The sequence below is a fragment of the Metopolophium dirhodum genome, chromosome 1, assembly GCF_019925205.1.
Source record: "Metopolophium dirhodum isolate CAU chromosome 1, ASM1992520v1, whole genome shotgun sequence".
Lineage (NCBI taxonomy): Eukaryota > Metazoa > Arthropoda > Insecta > Hemiptera > Aphididae > Metopolophium > Metopolophium dirhodum.
The window spans coordinates 56,031,399-56,043,609 of record NC_083560.1 but is presented as its reverse complement, the minus strand read 5'-3'; the positions used below and the strand labels follow the sequence as shown (position 1 = coordinate 56,043,609).

Here is a 12,211-nt window from a genome sequence, read left to right as displayed (position 1 = left end):
TTTTCAAATTTTATAGAATTGAAAACAATTTGAAAAACCGGCACCGGGACCCTTAATACATATACTATACACAATACTTCATATTTTCATAGGTCACAACAAAATTACTAACAATTAAACACAATTTTTAATTATGGAAATCAATTTACCACCCAGCAAAACTAAGTTAAGTAAGGTTTTCAAACGATTGTTTAATCATAGACCAATCTGATGGACTGTGTGTTCCTCACCACAAGACGTAGTTGGTTTGGTGACGATATTATAGAGTAAGAGAGGTAGAGAGAGAAAACTATCGTATTGGAATCATGAAGGGGAATTCGACACTAAGATTTATTATTTCATGAAAATAAAGTAGTTATCACATTAAACTATGTCATCTTATCGTGATTCAGCAATATTTACACAGAAATTAGTGTTTTAACCTAACATACCTTTAGTTTATGAAAACATTTATATATTATAATATAATATACAAGTATACAACTACTATTACTGCTACAATGCTTATATCTCGACTAGGTACTTTTTATTATTAATATCTTTAAACCATTGGAGCTGGGGGAGAATCAGGGTTTATAGCATTGAGTATTTAAATATATTCTATATAGTAAATTATACTATCTATACTTAATGATAATAGTATTATCTATAAACATTGGGGGAGAATTGCCTTTGTTTGATTTCCAACCGAGCCGCCATAATTTCTTTAATAAACCATAAAACATACAATTAAAACATCTACGACTACGACTTACGTCTGACCGACAATAACAATTAAAAAAATATATAATTGTAAAACAACTATTTTAATAATATTATGTTCCTATAGCAAATTAACAATGTTACATGTTTGTGGACTGTGAATTGCACCTGGAAACTGCTCAATCTGAAATAGGTACGCTTCTTAGACTGGCATTCCAGCCCGTAAACTCTATTATAACTAAACTTTATGAATTTAATGTAAGGATTTGCCATTAAAATAATGAAATATAATATTTGAAATGAGAAAATTCAATATTAAAACGAAATCCAAATTTCCCCAGATCAATGAAATCACTTTCAACAATTTATGAAAATAATGTAAATTATTTGTAATAATTTTATATTATTATATATTCTAATAAAATCAAATTAAATATATAATTATTGATTAAAATTTAATATCAACTGACATTTTAAAATGCCTGTAATTCTAGTAAAATAAAACAAAATTTAAATCATTATAAAATAGTTAAAATAGAATGAAAATATTATATACGAGTACAATTTAATAGATACCTAAGGAAATTAGTTTTATTATTTATTAGGGAATGTGTATTCTAGATTCTGAGTGGAGCAATGAATATTTTGGTTTTGCAATCTTCGTTTTTTTGCGTGTCAGCAGGCACATTTTTAGTGGTGTGTTTTGGGTGTTCAAACACATTTTCCCTTGAAATGTTTAGGTTTTTGTATAGTGATGTTTATTAAAAAAAAAGTTACAATTTTCTATAACTGATATTAAAAACACCCCTGGAACCTTTATTCTGCGGGTCGGTAATCACTTATTCTAGTTGGTACTAAAATACCTAATTGGGAACAAGAAAAAATAATTATTGAAAATTGGAATATTTAAGTAAAACCAATATCTATAATAGTTTTAACTTCAAAAGCTTAAAAAAAACTATGCCTATATGTATTTTTAGATTTTTAAAATGCAATAATTACGCTGCTTTAGTGTGTAGATATAGATATATTTACCTATAATTACAAATTATATAGGCATGATTAAAAAATGTTAACAAATTAAAAACAATTTTTATTTGATTTCTTAGTAAAATCGTAACAGGTGTAGATTATAAATATTTAATTTGAATAGCCTCATCTAGACGCTCTTATATCGAAAATTAAATCGTTTTCAGAGTCGGTATTAGTAGGTAGGTACTATTTAATTATTCCCTCCTGATAGGTACCTGGAGACACTACAGCATTATGGATATCAGCTTCCGGTCTTCTGCCTTCAGGTATAGGCTCTTCTCTATGTACATATTGTTTACTTTTATCCCAATAAACAATACTGCAAAGGGGCAAATATTACGAAAGTTGTGCACCCCTTATACAAAAAAAAAGGTACCTATATTAATATATTTTTTTGTTAATATCATATTAATTTAATTTATTTCGATTTATTTGATTTATAGTTTTTATTTCATTATTAGTATTTAGTAGATAATAATAACTCCATACCTCCACCACAAGCTGCTTAGGCTTATAACAGGAGGTTGGTTAAGAGGACGTTGCACCCGCATATTATGTTGTCTCAGTCTTACACACGTATGGTATAGCAAAAACGTTTTGGCGCGGGAAAGAACCGAGAATGCTACAATCATAACTAAGAAACGAAATTTTCACCACATATAAAGGAGAACATTGGCTGTGCAATATCGTTTTTATTTTTTTTATATCACTTATACGAAAAAGTTCTTATTGTTTCAAATGCCATTATTATTTGTGTTTTTTAAACTTTAATAACTTTATTTAAAGTTTCGATAACGAAAAAATAAAAACGATATTGTACAGCCATAGTTCTCTTTTTTATGTGGTGAAAATTTCGTTTCTTAATTATGACTGTAGCGTTCTCGGTTCTTTACCGCGCAAAACAGTTTTTGCTTTGTTGTACATTTGTAAGACGGAGAGACAATAATTGCGGGTCCTCTTGATCAAATCTGTAACTAATTATAATATTGTAAAATAAAAATGTATTTCTAAATAAAAAAATAATAATACATAAATAAATATTTAGTATCAGCTTTGAATTATATACGAATTCATAAAATCGATTATGTAAAGAATAGATAGAATAACAACATACATTGGCATATGATTAGTATATAGAATAGAAAAGTAGTTTCGACCTTACACAATTTATATTTTATATAAACTGTAAGATGGAGCACCATAGAAAAAAGCTGTTAAATAAGTGTCTAAGTCACGAATCAACGACGCAGCCGGAACTACTTGCGTATTACGTCGACAGCGCCGCCATAGTTTATTATGTAAAAAAAAAATGTAGGTAATTCTACTGACAGGAAACAAAATAAAATAAGAGAAAACGTACACTTATCCTTATATATTCGGCAAAACTAGTATTATTAACTGCAAGGGGGGCGTCCGCAGAAATTTGTCAAGGGGAGGGCAAAATATTTTCCTTTTTACATTAATTTTTGTCTCATTATCCTATTAGTTATAAAGTATTTTTGTGACATATTTTCTTTCATATAGACAAGGAATGTAAAAATATTTATGAATTATACGTACATAGTTAGTTAAAACTTAATCTTACAGTATTCATTTTAATTAATTGTTATGTAATTTTAAATTATCAAATACATTATTTTTTAATAGATAAAATGTTACCGTTGGTTTTATAATTTTAGGTAATTTATAAAATTAAATATTTCTAGCCTATTTAGTCATCGATACCACAAACTTAAAAAGTTGTAGCTATTGTAGGTATGCCATCTATGAACATTCAATTTTTTTATCAAAAAAGTAAAAACTTGGTTGACACTGCCGTATTGCACATGGTCTCATCACTACATCTCATAATCTATAAAATTAAAGTTCTTAGTTCTGACTCTGAATCAAAGGTAATAAAAATCACTCTGTAAAAAAAAAAAATGTTTTTATTTTTAATTTAAAAAAAAGTTTATTTTACGATATTTTATATTACAACTGTAATGATTGAGGTTGGGATTATAATGCACTTTGCATTGTTTTCCAAATACTCGTTTTATAACATAGGTACCCACATTGAATTTTTTGAAGTTTAAAATGTATATTAGAATTTATATCTTTAATATTTAAAATAAAAATTATTTATTGCACTACTTAGAATTGTTAGGGCATTTTTTAGTTTTTTAGAACATTAAAATCATCAATAATAATACATTAAATAATTATTTAATACATTTTTATCAACCCAGAAAAAGCCGAGAGAGGGGAAACTGTCCCTACTTCCCCCCCTTGCGGACGCCATTGTTATTAAGTGCAAGTATATTATATTGTAATAATAAAAATGTATACTCAATGCTATAGTAATGATGAATACAGTTAAGTCATATCCATGAAGCCATCCAGTGTTTATTTCAGGGGGTTATCCCTCCGGAAAAACTGTATACTAGTATACTACGCCGAAAATATATTTTTATTTCCCGTCATTATTCACCTATGGCAGAGGTACCTCCAAGGAAATGTACGATACCCCTCTGGGATAGAAGGTCTGATATACACACTGAAGCCATCTATCGCATTTTTTACGAAAACAGCATGATTCCACCACCACACCCAAAATACACTTGCAAAACCCACTAGACGGCCAATACAAATGGAACAGACATCATATGTTATAAGGGACTAAGGGAGCTCGGAGTACAACATACTATTCAGATGTACCATAGCGGCATAGCCGTTGAGACCTGAGCACCTTATTATGTTATTGTTGACACTTGAAATCGTCACTTCAACTATTTATTAAAAACCATCAACACCTGGATGTCTGGCAGTCTGCACAGTGCGCACAACAATATTATAACATGTTCGGTATCATAATATTTTAGTATTCAGCATTTCGATATTTTTCGTTTTCGTAAGGAAGCACTGGTTAAAAATCAATACGTAATAATATTTAATATTTTATAGTGCTATGAAGGCACTCGCCATCGCTGTCCCTGATGTGTTAAGAAATTGCATGTACATAGTAATAATAATCTATTGCTAATGGCGTAGTGACTATGGCCTATGACATGGCGGCCGGCAGCAGCTAGTGCCCACTTCCCACTGCTAGGCACTAGGTAGGCAATACTCGCAGTAGACACTGTGGGCAACAACAGGGCAACGATGCGGAATATTCACTCTATTACAATAATTTGGATATTATGATGATATTATACACAATATTATGTACACAATAATAATAATTTTATTATATTGATCCGGTGCCGCTTAACTGTTATGTTGGCAACACTGCGTTCGTTGATACCGTTGACGCCACCGCCACGAAACCGGCGGCGGCGACACCGCTACACCGGCCCACATCGAGCACCGACTACAACTGAGTTCCGACTGGCGTTTGGACGCCATCTTTTTGTTGTGGTCGACGGCGTCGGTTTTGAGTAGTGTTCAAGTACGGTTTCTTGTGCCGGATTTCTCATCGTTCCTGTTTGTTAACGACGTTCAAACTCATTTCGCACTGCAATTTTTCCACTGATTTCTGTGTTTAAGTAAATACGACGCTGTGCGATCTCTCGTTCAAATCGATTTTTGCTGTCACGTTCCTGTGTCCGGTACAGTTTGTCGTTGAATCAGTCAGCGTTCGCTGATTATTTATCGTCCATTTGCGTAATACTGTTCGAAACACTCCGAGATGGCGTACAACCGACGAAGTGGCGGTGGATATGGTGGTTATGGTAGCGGAGGCGGTGGTTATGGTGGCGGCGGCGGCGGTGGAGCTGGTGGCGGCCGATACAACAACGGCGGTGGTTACCGAGCCGGAGGTGGCTCAGTTAATCCTTGGCAATCTAGCCCTGGCTCCAGTGGTCCATTACCGCGACAGTCACAACAAGGTGGGCATCATCCACCTGCTCAATTGGCAATAGCCAGTAACATAATCAGCAAGTTACTAACATCATCTAATTCAATGGTAACTATAAATTCTTGCTTGTTTGTTGTGCAAATTGAAACTTTACAGGACACCCATTTTAGGGATTTTTTTTTTTGGGGGGGGGGACGCCAGTATTGCCCGCATTGCCACTCGTTCGCTGCGCTGAGCTCGGACAAAAAAATCGAAAATACCTATCCCTTGACTTGCTATGCAACACCACCTCAAGTTGGTCACAGGATAACCGCTGTTTATCCACTCATCATTTGCACTACTATTTATATGTACTAACTTTAAAGTTGTAACTTCGAAACTATGCCCGAAGGCCAAATTCTGACCTAACCATTGTTTTCAATATACTTAACTACATCAGTTTCAAAAAAAAGGTGTCCCGTACATCTTAGTACTTGTTAATTTGAACCTTTTGCTTGACGTAGGTTTCTTGAGTCATAGTTCTAAGGGCCGTTTCACATGAGCGCATATCAAACACGACGTATTGTATGAACACGCGTGTTTTCATTTACATTGGTTAAATTCATACGCGTCATTCCGACAATGGCGCATTTTCTCTCGCACTGAGTGGCGCGTATAAACTCAATCAATGTAAACTGAAAACGCGCACGTCGGTATGTTATTATTACTTAAGTATAAAGTATTAATATTCAATAAAACATCAATAATTAGGTATACCTTGATTTCAAAATACTAGTTTGGTATGGGCATCTTCTCCATCATTGCCTGTATTCATTCCACCTATTTGTGATCACTGATCACCATTGCATATACCGTATTCCACTACAGCCCAACGATCGGCAACTGACAGACCAGAAAACTGGACCGTCAACATACATTTTTATCTTCATATTACTATTATAAAAATATAATGATTTGACAAAAAATTATTTTAAATAAGATTTAGATACCTAGGTACCTCTTTTTGTTCCGTGTGGTATCGTTACTGAGGTGAGAACCACGATAGTATTACATCCACTTCAGTTACATAATTTATTGTACAATAAGTACCATACATTTATACAAAATCATCATACATATACATAATTCATACTCTGGTGGTCAAAGCTTACATAATTTCTATATGATAAAAAATAAATTTACAATAATAGATTAGTTTCATCTAATCTGTCTCTTCAAGACATCCTACTTGATGAACAAAATGTCCTCTACTGACTGATAGAACACTGTAGGATTCTTCAGACTCTTGCGGAACCCACTCGGTCATGTCAGTGGGAAGGTCCGAAAACACAGGTCCACAAAGTAGATCTAGCATATTGACTGCAGTCAAAAGGCACCCAAATCGCAAGTGTATGTCAGCCCTCATTATGTCCCATCTCGGGCATTGGTACAAAGTATGCTCAGCAATGTCCGAGATACTTAGGTACCTAGTTAAAATATTAATTAAATATAATCATTTAAATACAATATTCTTTAAATTACCCATCATTGTACTTATTTGAGGTATAATGATGTTGGCATGTGTTAGGTTAGATAAATGTTTTATACATTTATTATTTAGGTGCCTATTTTAAAGAAAGATTATCAAAAAAGTGTGATAATTAAAGTAAAACATTTGAATATTTCAAATAATTTTGGTAGTGAGGTACTCATTGTTGACTGTCAGTGTACAGTTCCTACAACATGTTTGGTAGGGAGGAAGAAGGTAAGCTGACCGGATGAGTTTCGGTTGACACAGTGGTCATTCCTCTCTTAGGTTATTACCTATAGTGGTATAAGGTATATTAGGTTTCTTATATTTCATACTATTCTATATATTTCACTGATACTGTGTTAAATTAATACAATTATTATATTATTACAAATTATAATGTATATTTTAGTCAGGAAGTGGCTATGGTGGTGGTCCAAATCGAAGTGGAAATTGGGGCAGTGGTGGTCCTAGAATGTCACATATGGGTATGCGCCAAAGACAAGATGGTCACGGAGGATTTAATAAAGATAACAGGGTATTCAATTTAAATAATTAAATTTAATATTGTTGTTTTAATCTAAATAATGTTTTAGCGTCGTGGTGGTGGCGATCCACACAACAGATTTTCTGGTGGAGGCCGTAAATCAGGTGGTGGAATGAAAGATGGAGATAAACGTAAATCTGCAGGAAAAATGAATGATGAAAATAAAAAAGGGTATTATATAACTATTCAAATATAATTAATCTTATGAATAGTTATTTCTATTTGATACTTATTCTTTCCATAAAATTGTAGACAAAATGATCGTGAGAGAACTAAGGAACAATTGGATGCCGACAAAAAAGTGTCTTATGTTGGTGTCCCTTCAGCTGTACTCTATTGTCATGTTTGTTCCAAACACATGTGGGATTCTGAGGTATGGTAAAACTTTTATTGAATGATAATATTGAATAAACTTTTTAATTTTGTATTATTTTAGTCTTTTGAAAAACATGTACGTGGAAGACCTCATGAATTGATGATGAATTACTTAGATGAAGCATACAGAATGCGTGTTGATTTTATGAGACATCAAATAAAAGCTGTTGAAAACCAAAGAGAGATTGATTTGGAACGTGTTACAAACAACAAACATAAATCTAATAGTGGTAATGGTAAAAATGCAGGGGGCAGCTCTGGTTCTAAACCATTATTACGTAGCTATTGCCCTATGTGCGATGTACGTTTTTATGGACCACTAACTGGGCATCGAAAGAGCGATAGACACAGGGTAGGAATTTATATTTAAACATATGCTAAACAAAATTGTATATTACAAATTGTTAATACATTTTTATAGAAACTTAAACAATTTTTACATCCTGAATGCAAATTGTGTGATGCCTTATTCCATACACGACTTGAAATGGATGAACACAAGCTTACCGCTGGACATTTAAAGGTAAATAAAAATTATTCAGCTTGAATTTGGTGTATAAATATAATGATGTTTATTTTAGAAAGTATCCGAAATGCGCAATATTGAACATCCTCACTTGAAAGATGATGAATTTGATCTGATTGACATGATTAAAATTGAAGGTTAATTTTTTTTTTTTATATATATATATTTATTTGTTACTTTAAAATGCAGTTATATCTTAAACAATATGTATTATATGTGTATTTAGAAGAAGATCAGCAAGATCATGATCAGATGCCTGTTGCTAAAAAATATGAGATGCTTGGTGATCGTGACGCTACTAAATTAAAATTAGAGTTGGAAGGCGGAACTGGAGAAAAACATCATCGTGGTGGAAAGAAAAGTTCGGCCAATGCTGGAACTAATGCGGATAAGGCTAATGCTGCTGATACTGCCATTACAACTGATGACAAAGAACAAGAAGAAGAAAACAAAGAAAAAAAGGAAGAAGAAGAAATGGATACATCAGATGTTATTGCTACAGGAGAAGAATCAACTACAGAAGATACAGCTGCTGATCAATCCATTAAAGATGATAATACTAACAATGAATCTGCAACTAACAAAGAAAATCAACCTGCAGCTTATGATCCAAAGGTGGCCATAGGTAAAAAAAAATCTAATGCAAAATTACATGCATATAAAATTATTGTTCAATAATACTTAGTAACAATTCAAAACATATTCCATTTCAATAAATGTTTGCTTAAAAAAGGCAGCTAATAAATAGATGAATCTTTTTGACTATGCATTTGTTTTGTGTTGTGTTTAAAAGTTTAATAAACCAGTTTCAAATTAATTTAATTAAAATATATTACAATAATTAAATTATTGTTCAATAATAATAACCATTTTATTCACATTATCATTATTCTGTATAAAATGAATTAATTCTATCTGAATATTCAATTACTAGTAAATTAGTGATTTTTTTTCAAACCAATATTAATTATATATTTGTATGTTATATTTAGGAAAAGAATTGTTGGTCTCTTCAAATGGATATGTGTGTAGGTTGTGTAATTGTTTCTTACTGGACGAACAACGAGTTTCAATCCATTGTCAGACTGCGGCCCATTACATAAATTACACAACAATGACCAAAATGAAAGAAGCCACCTCAGGAGGTAAAAAACGAGGCATTGATCAAGTGATTGAAAAGGATGATACTGCTAAGCAAGGTGAAGTTGTAGTAAAAGAAGAAAAAGTTGATGCTGTAGCTGAAAAAGTTGATATTGATTCTGAGGTTTGTAATGCTAAATATATTTATATGTATATATTTTTTTTAACTGATGACCACAGAACAGCTAGATCAAGGTCAATGCTGTTCTGGGATATTTGTATATTATATTGTCCAATATTCTAATTCAATCTATTTATGGTTTTAGGAGGGTAGAGCTGTTAAACGCATCAAATTGGAAATTAAAGAAGAACCCGAAGAAGAAAACAATAAAATGGATACAAGTGAACCGCAACCAAGCGAAGTGACTGAAAATACAGTAAAACCTGTTATTGAAGATAAAATAGCTGAAACTGTAAAACCAGTAGTAGCACCAGTACCAGCACCAGTACCAGCAGCATTACCAATACCAGCAGCAGCACCAGTAGTAGCTCCAGTGGCAAAGCCAGTAGTAGCTCCAGTGGCAAAGCCAGTCGTAGCTCCAGCAGCAAAGCCAGTGGTTGCAGCAACAACACCAACTAGAGGACGTGGTGGCAGAGGCCGTGGAGGAAGAGGTGGTGTAGCTAGACGTGGAGCCAGGCGTTAAATTTATAACTAAAAAAAAAAAATTAATTATCAAAAAAATAAAACATATATTTTCTTGCATTTTATTATCCAGTAGTCTCAGTGATTTCTACATTCTTTTTTTATTATAATTATACATCTATATTTATTTGTAATAACAAACCTTAATAATGTACCTTTAATTTATCCACGGACCATAACAATATTTTTTTTTTCCATTAAATTATACAAATATGTTTGCTATTATTATTATAATATGACTAGCAGTTTTTTCTGATATTTATTAAGTGTAGTGATGAATATTACTTTAGTATATATTATTCTGGATATAAGTATAATTTAATCATGTGTGACAAGTTATACTATTATAATATTTAAATTTAAATTTAAACTTTACAAAATAATTATTATTTTGAGTAAGATTTTTTTACATTTTACTATATTATGTGTGTTTGATAACTATTTTAATATTAATCCGTATATTCTATTACAAAATTGAATTTCGTCCTATTTTCAGTTGAACCATTGATTACTGTTGTAGTTTTTAATAATAATTGTTTAGATTACAAATCTTATTTGTAGAGAAAATGGCAAAAAAAAAATAATAAACATTTCTGAGATTCTTATTAATGTATTTTATTTTGTGATTCCTTATTCCCTAGGGAAGTATTTAACAACATCTAATCACTTAAATTATAAAAGATACATCTATTCACAGTGCTTGTACTAATTATATAAAATTAATATGTTTATGCAAAACGTTAAATAGTTATTGTGAATATTATATGAGTTGTATTTCTATTACCGAAAAATGTTATTCATTTTTTAATTAGGTTTTATAATTAAAAATTGAAATTTAATGGTACTTGCTATACTATGATAATTTTTATATCCGTTAATAGACTCAAATATAACTATATACTCAAAGTAAAATGTTTAAAATTAAGAGTAGCATATAATTAATATTTCATGACAACACGTAAGAAAAATAAAACATACGTTACACCAGGCATCCTCCCCCTCCCCTCTGTTTAAACATTTTTTCAATTTTAACCATTCTTCTAAATAATTAAAATAATGTATATCATTGGTGCCCAACCTTTTTAGTTGTGCAAACCACCAATTATGTAAAATAAAACTTTGAGGACCACTTACTTAATGTGCAGGTATAAAATATAAACACTACTCATATGACGAATATAGGCATTTGCGCAACTCAGCGGGGCTTAGCTAAGATTTAGCCCCCCTAAAAAATATCCCTTATTGATTTAGATATAAGCCCCTATGGGTTATTTTAAATAAAGAGTTTTTTTTAGCCCTACCAGAATTTTAACCCTAGTTGCACCTATAAATATAGGGGGTTATTAATTATACAATTATAGATGTGTATAAAATCATAAAAATCTCAACGTTTATGCCAATTAACATTTACTGACCCTTTGCTTATACCCTCGACCAGCATCCGCGGCCTACATGTGGGCCCCAGTCCACGGGTTAGGAATCACTAATGTACATCTAAAATTAATAAAAATAATTTATAATTATGATAAATACAAATACAAATAATTAAAATATTTTAAAAAAAAATTTAGAATAACATAAAAATGTTTAATAATTAAATAATTAAAATTTTTAAATAAAATAAATGTAATATATTTATAATTAGTACAAAATATAGTACTTATTCAAAAATAATTAATTAAATTGTCTCATATGAATGATAAATAAAATTTATGTATATTAATATTAAATAAAAATGAATAATATAACTGGACTCTTTTAAAATAATTAATACAATTCTGTATATTAATAAAAAATTAATAAATCGTAATTACATTTTTAATCAATCTTATTTATTATTTTTATTAATTTTTTTTAAATTGTATTTATTGATAATAATTTTTAATTAATTTTTGTATACA

At 31.1% G+C, this 12,211-nt stretch overlaps 1 protein-coding gene across 1 annotated transcript; it reads left to right on the top strand.

The window, feature by feature from the left end:
• The first annotated feature begins 5,054 nt into the window (after nt 1-5,054).
• Nucleotides 5,055-10,915, top strand: LOC132934596 (zinc finger protein on ecdysone puffs-like). Its single transcript, XM_061000936.1, has 10 exons — nt 5,055-5,677; nt 7,492-7,617; nt 7,676-7,797; nt 7,879-7,999; nt 8,063-8,353; nt 8,423-8,524; nt 8,583-8,664; nt 8,754-9,152; nt 9,520-9,791; nt 9,934-10,915. The coding sequence occupies exons 1-10, from the start codon at nt 5,402-5,404 to the stop codon at nt 10,309-10,311; spliced, it is 2,169 nt and encodes a 722-aa protein (XP_060856919.1). The 5' UTR covers nt 5,055-5,401; the 3' UTR covers nt 10,312-10,915.
• The last annotated feature ends 1,296 nt before the right edge of the window (nt 10,916-12,211 follow it).